Source organism: Leptopilina boulardi, unplaced genomic scaffold, assembly GCF_019393585.1.
Source record: "Leptopilina boulardi isolate dan_hultmark-lab unplaced genomic scaffold, ZJU_Lbou_2.1 LbouV2_31, whole genome shotgun sequence".
In the NCBI taxonomy this organism is placed as follows: domain Eukaryota; kingdom Metazoa; phylum Arthropoda; class Insecta; order Hymenoptera; family Figitidae; genus Leptopilina; species Leptopilina boulardi.
Genome location: NW_026137874.1, coordinates 1739913 through 1759814, shown reverse-complemented (window position 1 = coordinate 1759814; position 19902 = coordinate 1739913). Strand labels below are relative to the sequence as shown.

General features: G+C 26.1%; 2 protein-coding genes and 1 long non-coding RNA gene across 5 annotated transcripts in view; 1 reads left to right on the top strand and 2 right to left on the bottom strand.

Annotated features, from left to right (window-relative positions):
• The window catches only part of LOC127283261 (echinoderm microtubule-associated protein-like CG42247), a 30022-nt gene extending 14816 nt beyond the window's left edge, over positions 1–15206 (top strand). The window contains exons 1-15 of one of the 2 annotated variants that reach the window (XM_051307999.1): positions 4651–4943; positions 6139–6365; positions 7513–7764; positions 7984–8100; positions 9897–10125; positions 10206–10501; positions 10863–11027; positions 11458–11553; positions 12725–12862; positions 13076–13336; positions 13434–13691; positions 13798–13960; positions 14113–14295; positions 14388–14483; positions 14689–15201. In XM_051307999.1, coding sequence (XP_051163956.1) covers positions 6318–6365; positions 7513–7764; positions 7984–8100; positions 9897–10125; positions 10206–10501; positions 10863–11027; positions 11458–11553; positions 12725–12862; positions 13076–13336; positions 13434–13691; positions 13798–13960; positions 14113–14295; positions 14388–14483; positions 14689–14957 — 2571 coding nt within the window. In that variant the 5' untranslated portion in view covers positions 4651–4943; positions 6139–6317 and the 3' untranslated portion in view covers positions 14958–15201. Of the gene's footprint in view, positions 1–4650; positions 4944–6138; positions 6366–7512; positions 7765–7983; positions 8101–9896; positions 10126–10205; positions 10502–10862; positions 11028–11457; positions 11554–12724; positions 12863–13075; positions 13337–13433; positions 13692–13797; positions 13961–14112; positions 14296–14387; positions 14484–14688 lie in introns of those variants that run through there. The other variant, XM_051307998.1, reaches the window with a different exon arrangement.
• LOC127283262 (uncharacterized) lies at positions 359–12822 on the bottom strand. Of its 2 annotated transcripts, none has more exons than XR_007843327.1 (3): positions 12723–12822; positions 11632–11706; positions 359–440 (listed from the first exon to the last, which is right to left on the bottom strand). It is a non-coding gene; the product is annotated as an uncharacterized LOC127283262 (long non-coding RNA). The 2 variants fall into 2 exon arrangements; XR_007843328.1 differs by lacking the exon at positions 12723–12822 and adding an exon at positions 11958–12186.
• A 3297-nt stretch (positions 15207–18503) lies between the features above and the next one.
• LOC127283137 (helix-loop-helix protein delilah) lies at positions 18504–19892 on the bottom strand. The gene is made up of 3 exons (XM_051307823.1): positions 19289–19892; positions 18902–19159; positions 18504–18725 (listed from the first exon to the last, which is right to left on the bottom strand). The coding sequence occupies exons 1-3, from the start codon at positions 19625–19627 to the stop codon at positions 18591–18593; spliced, it is 732 nt and encodes a 243-aa protein (XP_051163780.1). The 5' UTR covers positions 19628–19892; the 3' UTR covers positions 18504–18590.
• Between the last annotated feature and the right edge of the window lie 10 nt (positions 19893–19902).

The window sequence follows — 19902 nt, the reverse complement described above, 5'->3', positions numbered from 1 at the left end:
CCAAGATTGATCTACATTTTCAAATTTGCAAGTACTGAATGGCCGCCTCCTCATTACAAATTCCAATTCCGACAGTTTGGGGTGAATAAATCTATTTCATTATGTATTCCAGCTATTAACTATTATACACTATTGCAAATTATTATGCATATTATTGTAATAAATAAGAGTGGACTTTGTGAAATTGCACAAAATTTTAGGAATAATTTATAATATAATATAATATAATAATTATTATTATTTGCATTGAAATAATATATATAATCGCAAAACGTAATAAAAATAATTTTTTCTCAAATTTGGAAAAAAATATTCCGCTTTATTAAAAAAAATTCAAATTGTTTTTAAAAGTACTCACCAAAAGCAAATCCTGAAGGAGAAACGATAACACTACTTCCGGAATTCCGTATTGAACTATTGATAACTTCCAGATGAAAATTCTGTAAAAAAAAAAAAAAAAAATACTTAAAATTCCATTGAATGAAAATATTCTGCTAAATTAGAATTTTGTATAAAGAGAAATTTTGTAAAATGAAAATCAATTAAAAAATACCTAAATTTTTTGTTAACTACACAAAAAATTAAAAGGTATTAAAATAAGCTGCAACGCTTATTATTTTAATCCAATTTTGCTTATTTTAATACCAAAATGGATTAAAATAAGCAAAATTGGATTAAAATAATAAGCGTTGCAGCTTATTTTAATGCCTTTTAATTTTTTGTGTAAAAATCTGTTTAAAATGAAAGTTTGTTAAATTCGAAAAAATTACTTTCTATCGTGTCAAGAAAGTATTTTTAAAAATAATATAATTTATTTCTTAATAAATTGTCTGTAATATGTATTGTACATCCTAACTAGTCATAATTTCATTAAAAAATAATTTTGACATTTTTTTTCACAGATAACAGAGTATAAAGATAAAAATAATAAATTTTAAAGAACTGCATTTCGGCTTCATCCAGTAATGAAGTCAAATATCTACAAAGATTATAAAAAATTTAAATCATTTTCGTTCACTACTCATGCTGTTTTTTTTTAAATGTTGATCGTTCTAAATAAATATGTTTTATGACAAATAGGCACGCTACTAATTTAAAGTTTTATCACTCACTCTTTCTTTATATATATAGTCGAAAAATTAATATTTGAAATATTTTATAAACTCGAATAGCTTCACGCATGCAAAAATTTTCCCATGTCGATAACCCAAATTCATTTGAATTTTGAGTCTATACTTATATATAGTTATTAGAGTATGAGGTATGTAATTGTTATTATTTCTGTTGACCCAAATTTTGACCTATAAATTCACTTTTGTATAAAATAAGTAGCACACTTTTTTTTTCTCTCTTCTTATATGTGACTATTAAAGACGTATCAAAGCTGCAATTCCTCGAGCGTGCGGCCATATTATCGCGCATATAGGTACTTGTTATCGTTTCTCGAGATAAAAGTCAGAAAAAAAGGAGGTTGCCTCGAAGAAGTACAGGAAGCTTTTTACATTAGGACATGCCATATACGAATCACGCGTTTCCGATCGTTGTGGCATGCTGAACACAAATAACCAAGTGAAAATAGTGCATTGATAATTTCTTTCTCTCTCTCTTTTTTTTTAATTTGAATTTTAAATTTGTTGTTATGGAATTATGAATTATTATCTCTGTTAATGAATTGGTTACTATTTGCTATACCAATAATTTAAATTTGCATTTTTTAATTCAATAATAATTAATTATTACATTAATTATAATTTTATTAATTATTAATTATTAAATTAATTCATAAATAAACGTTGATTATTTTATTATAATAATTAAGATATATTATAATTAAATTTGAGTACTGAGGTTCAATATATATAATTGTATTATGATAATTGAATATGTATAATAACAAATGATGAATGTAATAATTAAAATTGATGAAATGAGATGTAGAGAAAATGTGAAATACTAATGACCTCCATAGTTGGGTTTAAGGACGTTTGAGACTGAAAATTAAAGGGGTAGGAGAGTATGTGAATTAGCGTTCCAACCTTGACCCTGGAGTTAATTCATGCTGTTACTATCGTACGCTTACGTCTGTACACTATACAATAACTACATTTTAACTGTTTAACCTTCTTTATCCAACAAGAGGCTTTTGGCTTTATGCAAGTCCTTATCGAAATTCTCATATAGTTTCAAATTGTGAATGGACTATTCAATATAAACAGCAACTATATATGTTTATTTTGTCAAATTCAAATTTTTTTACTTCAAAAATGCAAATTAACTTCATTAAAAAAAAAAACTTTTAAAAAAAAACTTTAAACAAATATTTTTGTTATTAGAAAAAAAATGAGGAAAAACTGCTTGATAAATAAAAATTAAATATTCCCATTACAATTAAATAAAAATTTTATTAATTTTGGAAAAATTTTTAATTAAAAAATAAAATTTCTTTGTGTAAATAATTCTTTATAATATTTTAGTTTGTAAATTATATATAACCGTTTTTTATCGTTATTCATCATAGCGTCGAGTGATGTAAATTTTAGATAAAACGTCGATTAGCAAATTTTACATACGTATAAATTACATATTACACGATCTAATTTCTTTAGTTGGTAAATTTTTTACAATATGTTTAAATGAAAAAAATATAACTCTTTTTTTTAGTTATTTTTTTTATAATTTAAAAAAATATATCTCTCTCTAACACAGAAAATTAAAAGGCATTAAAATAAGCTGCAACGCTTCTTATTTTAATCCAATTTTGCTTATTTTAATACCAAAATGGATTAAAATAAGCAAAATTGGATTAAAATAAGAAGCGTTGCAGCTTATTTTAATGCCTTTTAATTTTCTGTGAAACTCCTCAACGATAATTTATTGTTAATTAAAAAAAATGTAATAATAATTGTAAAATTACAATAAGAAAAAAAAATTCGTGAAAATATATATTGAATCGAAGAAGAAAAACGAAAATCTGAATTAAATCTGAAGAAAAACAATTGTAAAAAGGAAAAAAGTATTATAAAGATGAATATTTAGAGCATAATACAAAATTCCAAACATTGATCAGATATAGCCTTCGAATTCCATGCGTGTTGAGAAAACATAAGTCGATTATTTGCCATTATAGAGAGAGAGCAAGTAAAATTTTGCCTCTTTCCAATTGTGATTTTCTGATTTTCTCTAAGTGAATGAGCTGCGCCATTAGTCCTAATAATTGACCGAAATGTGGGCGAAGTCAATATATAATTACCATCAAATTCTTTCAACTCGGCCCCTATTTTTTCATTACTAAAATACTTCAAAACTAGTTTTTAATTTTAAAACTCTCTTTTTTTTAAATGAATCTCTATAATTATGCCTCTAATAAACGTTTCAAATCAAAAATTTATTGAAATTGGAAATAAATTTTTTTTCATTCTAGAAAATTTGTCTGAAATATTATAGACATACTATAAATAAAAAAAAATGATTTGAATTTATTTTTTAGTCAAAAGGTCTTAAGGCCATACATTAGGAAGGCAAAAAAAAATGGAATAACATTTACTTATAAATATTCCTAGCCTCTTTAAATATTTTAAATTCCAATATTAATCAATCTTTTTTGTCCACTATATATGAAATTCACTATCATCATATTATGGCCTTTTTAAAATGTGTGGTTCGATTAAATTGAACTCGCTATATCCTAAACCAAACACCCTTTTTCAATATAGGTATAATATATCTATATTTCAAGTATCTCGAAACATAGTTACATTGAAGATCGAATATGAAAATTTACCAAGTCAATAAAAACCAGAGTTACAAGAGCACAAAATCCAACAGATAAGAATTTTTTACAACCTCTACGTATTCGAAAATATAATAATGAAAGAAAGACAAATAAACTTGTCTTTAAAAAGAAAAATTCTTTCTATACTGAACGGAAATTTTTGATTTTATTTAATTTAAATATATTTAATTTTAATTATTGTTATTAAAATTATTACTATTACTATTATTATACAACCAGAGAAATGATATATTTGTCTCAGAGACAAATATTTTTTTCATTCAAATAAATTTTTATTTGATTTAAATAAAAAAATTTATTTACGCCAAATAAATGGACTAGTTTGAGACAAATATACGTTTATTTAACTCAAATATATTTGGTTCAAATAAAAAGTGTAGTTATACTAAAAAAAAATTTATTTGATTCAAATATTCGGTTTACTTGACTATTATCAAATAAATAATTATTTGTATCAAAATAATTTTTATTTGAATCAAATAGTATACAGAAATTATTGGTTCAAATGAAGTTTATTTAATTCAAGTAAATATTTATTAAAAGGCGTCACGAATGAAAAATTTATTACAGAATAATTAAATAAAAAAAACAAAATATCAGTAAATAGGAATTTAATTTTTTTTTAATGCTGCGACGCAGAGATTCTTTTTTTTCAGAATAAAGTTTGCATTTTAAGGTGCATTGTCTCGATTAACATGCAGTATCCCGACGAGGTCTCTCCCCAATAATATCAACTACCCCTTGATGTGTTAGTTGCGGCTGGCCTTGAGTCCACACCGCAAGGGGGGTTGGTGGGGATTTACTAGGTCTTAGCCACACACAGGTCCTAAGGATCCTAAGGAGTGTTAGTTACGCTCACTCAGTAGTCGATTCAGAGCCAACGTGTACACAGGACTTGAATTTTTGGTTCTCATCAACAGCATCCTTTTTAAAAAAAAAAAAATACAAAAATTTTCCCCTCCCTCCATCATTTTTATATCTAAATAAATTTTTTCGACCCTCACCCCTTTGTCAATTTAAAATACGTCGCGAATTTCTACACTTTCCCACGAAAATTGTCGCGGGAAAGTAATCTCGGCTGAATTATGTGATCGTGTATAACAATGCGTACGTGAGTGCGCGACTTAATGACTAAAAAGCTTATTTGTTGGTGAGTCAAGCAAATTCAATTTATTAACAATTTGCATTAAAATTTTTAATTTTCACTGATTTTGTTTTCTCGATTAATTTTTTTTTCAAATCGAATTGTATTTTAATTACATTAATTTTAATTGCTTTCAATTTAATTTTTCATCAATAATTATAGAAATTATATCTAAAATTTGTTTCAACAAAATTAATTTTAAAACTAATTTTAAAATTATATTAATTTTAGAAATAAAGTTATTGGTGGAAAATTAAATTGAAATAGAAATTTGTTTTTTTAGAAATGTTTAACAAGTAAAAGTTTTGTTTTTAAATTTTAATATTTCGAATTTTTATGTAAAATTGCGGAAAAATTATATACCATTAATTAAGGTCATAAATAGAAAAAAAAATTATATACGATACAGAAGAAAGTTTGACACGAAGAGAGAAATTAATGACAAATGTAAGAATGCTGCCAAAAGAATGAATGCACGTTACATCAGTAGTTAATTTATGGGCTTCGAAGCATTTGAACGCGAAATGGGTTAACTGCATTTGATGACGTCATTCGCTTTTGTGTCCATTATTTCCTCAAGTGTCAAAGCTGAGGGCCTTCGAAATCATTGATAATGCCAACAACAAAATGTATATTTTAAAAATTCTCATTATTTTTTTTTACTTAATATTTTATTAATCTCCGAAAATTTTTTTTTTGCTTTTTAAAAATTATTTAGTCTAAACAAATTAAAAATTATTTATTGCAATAATTATCTATACATAAAGAAACAATTTTTAATTTCTATTTCGAAAGAAAAACAAAATATCTATATAATAAATATATATATATATATAAGTGCAGAGAAAAATTTGCAAGAATACACGTATAAAAAAAAAAGTCCAAGAACATTGGCAAAATGTGTTTCCGATCGCGTGGTATGATAATTCTTTCTAAAATGCTAGTGCTCTGCAATTCAAATCCGAAACTTAAATGTCAAACTAAAAAAATGTTTTTCTACTATTTTTTTCGAAAAAAAAAACTTTACTTGTTAAACAATTAAGATTTTTTTTAATTTTAATTATTTTATTTATTTATTTTTATATATTCTATTTAGAGTGAAATTTTTTAATGCAAATGATTTTGTTTTCTCTTTGGGGGAAAAAATATGTCAGATAAATGAAAAGAAAAATTCGATTGAACTAAGGGATTTTCGATATAGCGTTTTTCGTCTCGTTTGATCCGTTCACCATTGAGTCGCCGAGTTCCTCATACCGTTCGGACTCAGGGCCGGACCTCGTCGATCGAATTGCCGATCGCATCGCCGAGGACTTTAGCGATTCTGAGTTTTCTGAAGACAATAATTTTATCCGCAATACTTGCGACAGTTTTGTCGTGTTGATGAGCGATTCTTTTGAGGTTATATCCTTGCCGGCCGAAATGATACAGGTATTTTTTTTCTCCCACAATTTTCATTGAAAAAAAAATCTAATTTTTAATTAAATTTTTTTTAAATTAAAAGCAAAAATTAATTAATTTATAAATTAATTTTTAACAATTAATTAATAATAATTTACATTCATAATTATTAATTAATTAATTACTAATAATTAACTAATATAATTTATATTTTAATTATTAATTAATTAAATTAAATTATTAATTACTAAAAGAAAATACTAATTTTGCTTTTAATTTATAAAAAAATATTTATGGAAATTTTTTTGGAAATGTTTAAAAATCAAAAAAATAATAAGAGAAAACGCGTGTCTGACTAAATAATAGTATTACTACTGACATCGTTGTCTGATCAAAAACTTCTTTTACTACTGCGCGAATAAATGTGATGTAAATCAAAATGTTTCTAAATTAATAATTTATTTGATCAAATAATTTATTTGCTTATTAAAATTTTTTCAATGTATTTGAATATTAATAAAAAATTTTAACTAATTAAAAGAGAATTTCATGAAATTAAAATATATATATAAAAACTAAAGAAAAATGAATTTCAATAAAACATGAAAAATAGTTCATTAAAATAATTTTACATTTCAGTTTTTTTTTTATCATTTAAAAATGAATCTTAATCCCCTAAAGTGACCACTTTCAGTAATTAGTATTTCTAGAATCTATAATCTTTTTTTTTTAAAAGTAATTTTGATAAAAATCAGTGGATACATGTTTTAAAATATTTTAATTTCTAATTTCTGACCATAAAACATTGCACGAAATACAAAAAAAAAAAATTCATTAGAGTAAACTATTATTCATATTAAATTAATTTTTTATAATTAAGCAAAATAAAAGTTTTAGAAACAAATTTTTGAAATTCTTTATATTTAAATTATTTATTTCATTTCCTCTTCATTAAAAAAAAAAACTCATTAAAAATATATTCTCTTGTGAATAATTATTATTAATTAATTATTATTTAATTAATATTTAATAAAAAATATAATTATTATTAAATAAAAATTATAATTATTAATTGAATTAATAAATAATTAATTATTAATAAAAAATAACGGTTATTTCTAGTTTGCTTTTTTAAGTTTTAAATTAAAAATTTTTGAAAAATAATTTCGATTTTCAGCCGGCAAGCTACGGCAAAAAGAGCAATACGTGGTATGCAACTCCCGGTGGAGGTGCAAGTAGGGGTGGAGGTGCTGGTACCGGATTGGGTGGAGGTGGAGGAGTTGGAGTGTGGCAAAGTAGAAGTACCCCGGCGGTGGCAAGTCTTAGCAGGAAAGCGTCTATCACCGACGAAGCCCCCCCTCCTGGGGGTGGAAAACCCTCTTCCGGTCGCGTCATTCGTATTGTCAACAACCTCGATCACACGGTTCAAGTAAGTTTTATTGTAAATACAAAATTGACGAAATTTTACGATTTGACTACAAAATTTTTTAACCTATACTAAAAAAAATACCGTTAGTCCTTTTCTCGGTCTGTCAGATCCGGAAATATTTTAATATTATTTATTAACATTATTAATATATTAATATTATAATATTAATAATAATAATTATTTTTTTTTAAATTATTTTTTTTGTGAATTTTTCATTAGTGTCGAGTGCTCTTGAATCTTCGAACGTCTCAACCATTCGAGGAAGTGCTCGAGGATTTGGGCCAAGTGCTCAAAATGAACGGGGCCAAGAGAATGTTTACTGTCTCAGGACAAGAGGTTTGTTCCAAATCCAAATTAATTACACACTAAAATCTAAACGTGATATAATTGAAAGAAGAACGACAGCCCATTTATTGAGACAAAAAAGAAAATTGCTTTCAATAAATTAACAAAAAAATAAAAATTATTTGGTTCGAGAAAATATTTATTTGATAATATGAACAAAATGGGGAAAATTGAAAATATTTTAAGAGACTTTTAAGTAAAAATTAATTTTTTTCTAAATAAGCGTGCGTGTTGAATTGGGAAAAATTCTTGCGACCCGATTCTGTCGTTTTGAATAAAGTCGACCCCGATCGTCACGCTTACAGTGAGTTTTGTTTCTTGAACATTCCTCACACACTTTATAATATTGTCCACAAATGTATAAAATTATGTCACCCCCTAAAAAAAGTTATTCAAAATAATTTTATAATACGCAACAATGTCGCGCCTGAGATACGTCTTTCTCGTTTACATAAAATAAATATTATATAAAATTCAATATTAAATGGGGGTGATTAAAATCTCAAATCTTAAATATTGATCAATCTTTTAAAAATCATTCGCCTATAGAGAAACACGACTAACTTCATTATGTACATATTTTACACGCTATCGTCTCTTGAGATGTGTCTAGATTAGAATCAGTTCATTTGTTATTAGTTTAGTTATATGTTCAAAATATAATAAGGGAATCACTTTCAATAAATTATATAAATAAAAACTTTACTTCAATTTTCTTTGTTTTGTTGATTTATGCTTTTTTTATCCTTCAAATGAATTTTTAATACAATTTTTATTTAAATTCTTTTTTTAAATTAAATTTTAATTTAGCCATAAATGATTGTTTAACTGAATTTTTATTTAGCAGAATAATCATGTAAAATTTTCAATTGGTATAGAATTTTTTGTTTAGCCACTACATTTTCATTTAATCGAATTTTTATTTAGCCAAATTATTAAATATAAAATTATTGCTTGAAAATGTTTAATAATTATTTATAATATAAAATTTTCATTTACCACCGGATTTTTTTATTTTTTAAAAAAATGAAAAACGCTTTTAATGAAGTAATTTGTTTTTAAATATACCCTTAACTTTTTGAAAAATGTATATTTTTCTCCGCATGAAAATGGGAAAATAAATCAATATTTGAAAAGTTGTTTCCCTTTTTCGAGAGAGAGAGAAAGAAAGAGAGTGATTAAAGTGAAAGATTAATAAAAATCCAATATGACAATTAGTGATAACAATCAGAGATCCATAATGATTAAAAATTTCGACCCTCTCTCGAGTTAGTATAATTATTAAGATTTAAATCACAAAACATTTTTTTGAACTGAGGCCACTGTCTACTTCCGACTTTTGTGATGATGGATCTGATTCTCCGCGTTAATTTTTCTTTATAATATTTCTTATACATATATCATTTCGTGATTTTCTTAGTAACCCTACAATGGAAATTTCATCCTCGGCCTCATTTTATAAAGAAGGTCCCTTTTCTCCCTTTCCTTTTTATTAGATATATATATATATACTATTAAACGATTATACACGCCTTCAGTTATGCCCAACTAGGCCGATTGAAGAAAAAGGTCAGAGATCCGTCTTTCAGGTCACGACCGCATATGAATTTCAAATCAAAAGCAATTTTCCCCGTTTTACTCGAGTCTTTGCGAAAATCACAAACGCCTACATTCCACACAAATATCTACCCTATATACACACAATGTCTTTCTCTATCTAAATTCTTCAGAAAAGAAGGTCGACATTTAATTGTAATATCAAATTTTTTTGTCCTTGATAAACACAGGTAAGGAGTTTCTCACAATTGAGAAATGAATTTGCCGATGTGGATACATTTTATTTGGGAATTGGCGCTGGTACCGGAATGGGTACGGCCCTGGGTTCACCAGCGAGAAGATCACGTTCTCGTGGACCATCAACTGTTGTTGAGGATATTGGACGACAAAGGAGGGCACGCAGCAAGAGTAGACCCCGTGCATTGTACGCTCCTGAAGCCGAAGTAGTACGAGTCAATGGTAAGAACTTTTAATTTTATTTGGCAGAATTTAAATTTAAATTTTATAATTTTTATTTATTTTCTAATAAAATTTTGCAGATTATAGCGTTGTAGAAGTATTAAGAGAAGAACCAGCGAGAGTTACAATAAGAGGACTAAGACGATCTTTCTATCCACCCTCTCATCTTCCACCGGTCGACAATTCACCGCCAGATAAAAAATTACAATTAGAATGGGTTTACGGTTATCGGGGTACTGATACGCGAAGAAATCTTTGGGTACTGCCAAGTGGAGAATTACTTTATTATGTTGCTGCCGTAGCTGTTCTCTTTGATAGAGAAGAAAATGCTCAACGACATTACGTTGGACATACTGAGGATATTACCTGCATGGAGGTATATAAAATAAACGAAATTTTAATTATTTTTTTAATTTATTGATTAATAATTAAATAATTTAAGAAATACCTGAAAATGTCTTTTTAAGGTTCTCCAAAACACTCTCATAATTTTTAATTAATAAAAATTTATTTTCTCTCAAAATTTAATTTAAAAAAAAAACGATTTATTCATGTTCAGTGAAATATCACTTATTTTTTCTAAAAAAATGTGTTTTTCAGATTTTTCAAATATGTCTGAAAATAAATATTGGAATTGCTTTATTTTTTGCAAAAAAAAAGAAATTTTATTTCTTTAATTTTAATAATGTATTTTTTTAACGTTGCATTTAATTTTAATTGAATTTTTTTTATTTAAGGTACATCCTAGCAGGGAATTAGTAGCTTCCGGTCAAAGAGCCGGAAGGCACAGAAAAGCACAACCGCATGTTCGAATTTGGTCGACAGAAACTCTTCTCACACTTTATGTTTTTGGAATGACCGAATTTCAAATGGGCGTTTCTGCCCTTGCTTTTTCACAATTGGTAAATATAGTAAATTTTTATTTATTTTTAAACTTTACTTATTTTGTATTTCTTGAAATTTTTTTTTATTTGGAATTCATTTCAATTTCATTTAAATTAATTGAATTGGTTAAAAAAAATTTAGAATTTATTTATACACTGAAAAAAAGGTTTGGTATTAACAACCAAACATTTGGTTGGTATTTAAGCAACCAAAATTTTTTTGTTGAATCAACAAAATTTTGGTTGTCCCAATCAAACTTTAGTTAGGACAATAAAAATCCTTTTTTTCTAATTTTGGTTGTGTCAAACAAATTTTGATTGCTTAAATACCAACCAAACGTTTGGTTGTCAAACCCTTTTTTTAGTGTAATAAATTTTGGATTTTTTAAAAAAAATTTCCGAATTTTAATTAGGGATTTTTTTATTCATCAATGTTAAAAATTTTTAGAATGGAGGTAGTTACGTTTTAGTTGTCGACGCTGGAAGGGAGGCAATTCTTTCAGTATGGCAATGGCAATGGGGTCATTTACTCGGTAAAGTAGCGGTGAGTAAATTAATTTTCAAATATTTATATTAAATTCAATAATATCAGCATCCGAATATTTTTGAGTTTGTTAAATACCTTTTAGAATCTGCAAACGAAGCTCAGCTTGTACCCAGCGAATACAACGATTTTCGTATAGAAACACAGTTTTAACTGAAAATAAAAAGAAAATAACAATATAGAACAATAAATTAATAATATACATAAATAATAATATTAATTCACTTCTTTAATTTGATAATATTAACTATTACTTATGAATAATTCATTAAAATGTTGCCACAACAAAAAAATAAAAATAAAAGAACATAACCTAAAAATCATCTATTTTCAAAACAATGTATTACATTTGTTAAAATTATTAATAAAAGAAAAAATCACACTTTTAAATAAAATCTATTTACCAAATATTTTTTATTTTCGATGCGAATTCGATTGAAAATTAACGAAAGTATTTTATGGGTTAGGTGTCTGTCACTTCACTAAGAAAAATAAAATCATGTTTTACTAATTTAGGCTGAATTTTTTAATTTATTAGAATTGTTAAACTAAAATTTGTTAAATTTTAGAATTTAACTAAAGAGAAATCAATAAAATATTACTATTTCAATTAAAACTGAGGAAAATGTGTTAAGCACGTTGTGAGCACGTTTTTCACTGTTCTTACTGCTAAGAGAAATTCCGAATTGCCAACATGTAAAAAATGAAAATAATAAGTTTCACTAATTAATTAATTAATTTTACTTATTTTTAAATTAAATTTCTAGCTACAAACACGATAATCTTTATTTTAATGTAACAATTATTTAACAGAGAAATAAGAATGATTAATTTAATATTTTCATTTTCTAATGTTGTACATACTTTTTCGTGGGGAAAATTAAAGCTGGCGCGAAAATTTAATATGAATTCTCTGTTATTTCCCTAACTTTCTCGTGATTAATTTTATATTTTTCCTAAAGCTAATTTATAATTCTCCATATAAAATTGTGATATTTAATTTATAATTTCTTTTTTTAAAAGCAGAAAGAAAATATAAAAATTTATTTGTCAATTAACAGATTCTTTGAACAAAAAAAATGTGACTTTTTGTTTTTGAATCTTCGATCATCCTGATAAAAAAAATCTAGTGGAATAAAAAAATGAATATTAACAAAAATTTTACTTACAGACACTACAGGAAGATTTGACTGGAGCTGCTTTTCATCCTCTCGACGACAATCTTCTAATCACTCATGGTCGAGGTCATTTAACATTTTGGAATCGAAGAAAGGATGGATTCTTTGAAAGGACCGACATAATTAAACCTGTAAGTAAAATTTAAATATTTTTTAAGAATATAAATTAAATCAATAAATTAATTTAAATGTAAATGAAATTAAACAAAATTAGAAATTTTATGTAGAAAATTAAAATAATAAATTAAGTGAAATATATATAAATAAAAATAAATTAATCGATTGTGTTAAAAAATCAAAGAAAGATTTATAAAAATCAAATTACCATGAAATTTTTTTTAAAGCCCTCTCGTACACACGTGACGAGTATTCAATTTGAACAAGACGGAGATGTTGTCACGGCTGATAGTGATGGATTTATCACAATTTATTCCGTCGATGCGGATGGAGCTTATTTTGTTCGAATGGAATTTGAAGCACACAATAAAGGCATCAGTTGTCTGGTGATGCTTTCCGAAGGCACTTTACTTTCTGGTGGTGAGAAAGATCGTAAAATCGCTGCTTGGGATTCATTGCAAAACTATAAACGAATAACAGATACCAAGGTAAAAAATTGTTCATAAAAATTATGATTTATATTATAATATTTAAAAAAAAAAAAAAAAAAAATTGAAAAAACGTTTATAATTTACCTAATTGCAGTTGCCAGAATCTGCCGGTGGTGTACGAAGTATTTATCCCCAACGGCCAGGTAGAAACGATGGCAATATTTACGTTGGAACAACGAGAAATAATATTTTGGAAGGTTCACTTCAAAGACGATTTAACCAAGTTGTGTTCGGTCATGGACGGCAGCTTTGGGGTTTGGCTGTTCATCCGGACGATGAAGTTTTTGCCACTGCTGGTCACGATAAGAATATTGCATTATGGAGACGACACAAATTGCTATGGACCACTCAGGTATTGTAGAAATAATCTAGATAAAAGAATTAATTAGGTGGTGTAATTTAATTTTTAAAAAAAATAATTAATAAACGTAACACCTTTAATTTTTTTTCTAAATCAGGTTGGCTTTGAATGCATTTGCATTGCTTTTCATCCTTTTGGAGTTGCACTCGCCGCAGGTTCTTCCGAGGGACATCTTTTAGTTTTGGCAGCTGACACAGGTGCTGCAGTGGCAACCCTGAGAGTTTGTGGATCACCTTTGTCCTGCATTGGATATAATCCAAGTACGTCCTAAAAAAAAATGTTTTTAATTTTTTCTAAAATTTTCTTTTTCCTTTTCTGTATTTTTTTATTATCCTATTACTAAAATATATTTTCTATTCGATATAATTTATTCTCAACTTTTATATTTAAATAATTAATATATTTTCAACAGCTGGCGAAATGGTGGCAATGGGCTCACAAAATGGAAGTGTTTATTTGTTCAAAGTATCAAGAGATGGATTTTCGTACAAGAAGAGTAATAAAATTAGAGGAACTCAACCTTTAGTTCAACTCGATTGGAGTTCTGATAGTCGATTTTTACAAACTGTTACTCAGGACTATGATCTCGTGTTTTGTAAGTTTTTTTTACATTTAAAGAATTAAATATTTGACTCGATCTCTAAAATTTATTAATTAATATTTTATGAGAAAAATTGTTTCTTTTAGGGGACGTTAAAGCTCTATCATCAGAAAAGAGTCCTTTAGTTATGAAGGACGTCAAATGGTACACTTACAATTGTACTGTTGGTTTTATGGTGTCAGGTAATTATACTTTCATAAAATTAATAATTATAATTACTGAATTAATTAAAAATTGGTAAACTAATTGTTAATTAAATATTTAATTTACTATTTAAATATTAAATAAAATATTTTAATTAAATCATTTTAAAGAAGTAAATTCTTTGTCGCAATATTGATATTAAATATCGCTAAAAAAAAGTAATTAATAAATTAAAAATTTTAGGAATGTGGAACAATCGTTATTACCCATTGACAACGGTTTTAACAACCGCGAGTCGTTCAGCGGCACATGATATGCTCGTGAGTGGCGACGCTGAAGGATATTTGCGTCTCTTCAGATATCCATGTACAAGCGCAAAAGCTGAATATGTTGAGGAAAAAGTTTACAGCTCCCTCGTTGCCTGCGCTCGTTTCTTGTATAATGATCAAAATGTCGTCACCGTCGGTGGAACTGACGCTGCCTTAATGCTCTGGGAACTTGTCGACGAGTAGAATGCAATACATATGCATTTTGATCTTATTTGAATCTTTTTGATGTTCTGCGACGATAATTGAAAAAGTTGCAGTTGTTGAGAAAATATAATACAGTTTCACATAAATGGCCAAGTTTTCTTGGTTTTTTTTTGAAGCATCAATTATTATTGATACAGGATTTCTTTCCATTTGGAATCGCGACATTGTTATTTTGCAGAAATTCAGTGAACAACATTTTTTTTGTATGTACAGAGATTTGCACCATTTTTGCTTATTTTATCTGTGGAAAATAAAAAAAAAATTGTATAATTTAAAATTTTTAACATATAATAATAATTCAAAATTATAGATAACTTATTTAAAAATTAAATATTAAATTAATGAAAAATTTTGACAAATTTTAATTACATAAAATTCTATTTAATTTAATTTATAAAATTTTTAAATTTACAAAACTATCAGATTAGAAAATACATTTTTATTATAAACATAAATTAGGATATGGAACAAAGCTATTTCAAAAATTCTTACCTGGACTTATAATTTAAGTGAAGACGGTGCAATCTAGATTAGAAGACTCATTTACGTGTGTTCAAATGTAAAACACCGAAAAATTAGGCGAAGATATTGGATAATTTCTTCTAGGCCTGAAAATTTGAAAATTCAATGAAACTTATAAAATTAGAATTAGAAATCTTAATTATGACATTTTTCTAATAGAATTAGACAAAATGTTGAACATTTCCATTTTTTTCGAATCGTGAAAAATTCTTAAATCAACTGGCACATAAATGTAATGGACTGTTTTGTATATTAATAATTAACTTAAATAAGAATTATTTATCAGCTGGTCTGTAATACGAACATTTTTTTTAGTTATTTTCAATTTTCTTTTGCAAAATTGATATATAAAATAAAATAGAAAATTTATATTTAAAAAATTATTTTCAACATAACAAATTGATCTAAAGTAATAAAAAAAAATGTTCTTTCTGCAAAATATTCTAATAATTAAAAACAAAATCTGTATAAAAGATAAAATTTTTCAAATGTAAATAATTAATAATAGAAATCTCTTTTTTGGCACTTTGAAAAATAATTCTTTGCCACAATTTGAAGTCAAAAGCTAAAATTTTGAATTTAAAGAAAAAAAATAACAATTCTCTATCACGCCTTGAACGATAAATAAATATAACTAAAACCCATGACGGTTATCACAATGTTACCTATAAATGATAATAATAAATAACACATAGATTATTTATGTAGATAAAGTAGAAAAAAATAGGATAGATCTATTAAGGTCTAAAGAACCAAAAAGTCAAATAAAAAAAAAAAAATTTGAAGGAGGTGCTGGCGCCTCTTGTTAGCTATAAGTATATATTGTTAAATATAGCCTTTATAATATTAGTACATATCATAATTTCGATATCAATCTCGTCCTCGCTCCTTCATTGCCATTTGTAACACGCACATAAATACTAAGAGTATACGTATCATATATTATTATATAAACATATATAAAAATGCTGTTGCAGGTCAACGCGTAGTATATAAAATGTCTTCGTTCACTTGTTTTATGAATATACATTAAAAGAAAACTAACAAACAAAAAAAAACAGAATGCACATCATATAAATGATAAAGTGTAATACATGTAGAAGTGATGGACGTTCAAAACTTTTCAACTAATAAGAGAGTTTAGAACGTTTGGGAGAAAAGTTCTAGTCTCAATAAAAAAGCATGGTAAAAAAAAATTGTTCCTTTCTTTTATACTCACTATCAAAAGAAATTTAATTGTTATCTTCATCATCTATCAGGAGAATAATAATATATCAAACAATGAAATTGTAATTTCATCTATGAAGTAAACCCCCAACCTTGATGAAGCAAGTAGTTTAATAAGCGCCATCTGAAAAGACTGTACGATGAATGATAAAAAATTGTTGAAATAATTTTTATTGAAGAAGCGCAGATCCGACACATAACATTATCCAACTGAAACTGAGTGGGGGTTGCGAAAGCTCTCGGTTTTTACTAGACGTCCCTATCGCTACATTATAAAGCTCTGCCAGGCACTTCGTGATTGGTTGGCAGTGAATACCCGAGCCAATCACGAAGCGCCTGGCAGAGCCAGCATACTGTAGTGGTGGTGGGGAGGCCTAGTATAAAGACGGACAGTTTTTTACTACCCCCACTTAGTTCCACTTGGACAATGTTATGGGTAGGATCTGCGCTCCTTAAAAAAAAATTTTTTTCAACCATTATTTATTATTCATCGTACAGAAAAAGCAGGATTTATACATCTTGCATCAAAATAATTTCAGCACATCTCTTTTATGGTAAATTTGTGTTAATTAATATAATATATCTACATATGGGAAATATTAGTCTCATATTTTTTGGCATTTAGAATCACTTTTATTCTATTTGTATAACAATATACCAAAAGCAAATATATCAGTTTCAATTATTGACTTTAAATATTATATGAATATAAACATTTATTATTTTTATGAAATGAATAGAACAATTTATATTATATACATAAAAGCATTAATTGTTTTTTTATGAATCGAATAGTATAATTTCGGATTTATAATATAATTGTTAGATAATACGAACTTTTATTTTAAGAAAAAAAGTATAAGTTTAGTGTAAGGAAAATTTTAAACAATATAAATGCGATATAATAAACATAAAACAATCAAATAATAAAATAGCCTGAGTGCCATTATTGTTTTTTAACGTAAAAATCTTAACGTAATTTTTTAAATCACGCTATCGTTATACGTAGATTAACTGATGTTACAGTGGTATCTCTACCTATTCAACCTTGCTTGCATTCTATATTATTGATGTCGGGATGAATTTTTTTTATTTTGAATAAATCAAAAACAATTATTTTCTCAAATTTTCGAGTCGAGTCAATTTTAGATTGTTTCAAGTTCTGCTTTTCAGATAAAACAAAATATTTCTGTGTTTTCGAGAAAAGAAATGTGTATTTTCAATTATTTTGGCTTTCATAAAATAATTTTTTTTTTTTTTTGACAGTTTTTAACTATAATTGAACAAATTGTTTTTCGTCGTATAAAAACTGTCTTGCACAGGGTAAAACAAAATTTATATCCAAAAAAAGTGAATCATTTTTAAATTTCGCGAAATAAAAATAAATAGTAATTGCCGCAAAAGAAATAAAAACATACAGGACCATATAAGAGTTATCAGACTAATGACCTACTTACCTTTTAAGGTCTGAGACTGTACGGCGCCTTTAGCATTCTCACTCGTACCATAAATGCTTTCACACAATTTAAAAAAAAAATGTAGGTCAATTTCCAGAATTTTTTTTTTTTTTTTTTTTTTTGAGTTTTCGTCCACTATTTTATTAATTTTTTTAATCAAATTTACATATCCAATGCTCTAACAAAAAGAAAGGTTTTCGATTTTATAATTTAATGATGAATAAAAAAAACGTAACAAAAATAATAATTAAAATAAAACTATCTATCTTGAGAAATGAAATTAATTTTTAATTTAATTTCAATAAATTATATTTCTAAATTAGTTTTTTAGATGAGAATATATTACAAATAAATTTACAAATGCGAGATCGATGTTGTGAAATATATTTTGTAAAATAAAAATATGTTAACTTAATTCGTTATCGATGAGATTATCTGAGAAATTAAGATCCAAATCAGGAACAAGGACCTCCATTGGTTCTTTAATGAAATTGTCCAAAGTGTCGCCAGAATGAAAACTTTCCCCATCACTACCACAGTCCTGTTATTAAATTAAATATTTGCAAATGTAAATAAAATTTAATTAGGAATTTTTAAGATTTTAATTAATATCAATAATTGTCTTATATAAATAAATTAAATAAATTAAAATCGATAATAGTTCGGAATTAAAAAAAATTGTTTTATAAAAAGTGAAATTGCATCGAAAATACTTACATTTAAAACAGAATTCGATGATTCAAAAATGTCGTAGGTGGTGGTATTCAAAGCAGTTAAAGTGCATGTATCGCGACCATTTCTGAAAAGTGTGGGATGATAATTTACCAGAGATTCGACACTTTCATTTAGTAGGCGTAATCTTTCTTCTTCATTTTCTTCCTCTTTACGAAGTAATTCTGTTAAACCTGATATATACAACATTGCCAATTTTAATGTTGTTATTTTTGTCAATTTTTCATTTGTTCCATCACCTTGCTGAAAAATAATAATTAATTTTTTATTTATTAAAAAAGTAATTATTTTCTATTTTTATTTGATTTTAAATATTTAAGATTTAGACAAATATATTTTCTATTAATTAAAAATATAAAAATAAAAACTTACAGCAAGAACTAATTCTGGCATATATGATGGTACAGCTTTTCGAAGAGTTTCAAAAGCTGAATTAATTTCCTTCATTCGCGATCTTTCTCGTGCATTTGCAGTTTTTCTTCTATATTTACTTAAAGGTGGTGGTCGATGTTTTGTATTATTATTATTATTATTATTATTTTTCCCAGCACAATTAATATAATTTTTTTTCCCCCGATTATCGTTTATTTCTGAAAATTCTTCTTTTTCATTTTCATAATCGTCGAATTTAAATTTTCGCCGAACACTATTTCGAGGTCGTAAACTATATTTTTCACTTGTCATTTGTTTCATTTCACTTTTATTACCCATATTACGCACTTAAAATCTAATTTTCACATTTGATTAGAAATTTGTCATTTTAGAAAAATTATATTTAAAATTAAATTCACTTTTAGAATTCTTAATTTTTTTTTTATTTTTTAATAATAAAACATTTGATAAAAATTATTATATTGCACAGTTTTTCTAATTGATTAATTAGTGTGAGTAATTAATTAAATAAAATAATGATATAATTTTAAAACTCGTGTCTATTCAATTGCAGGTTTGTCAAGGACTGGATACTCTCAAGTACATACAGCCTC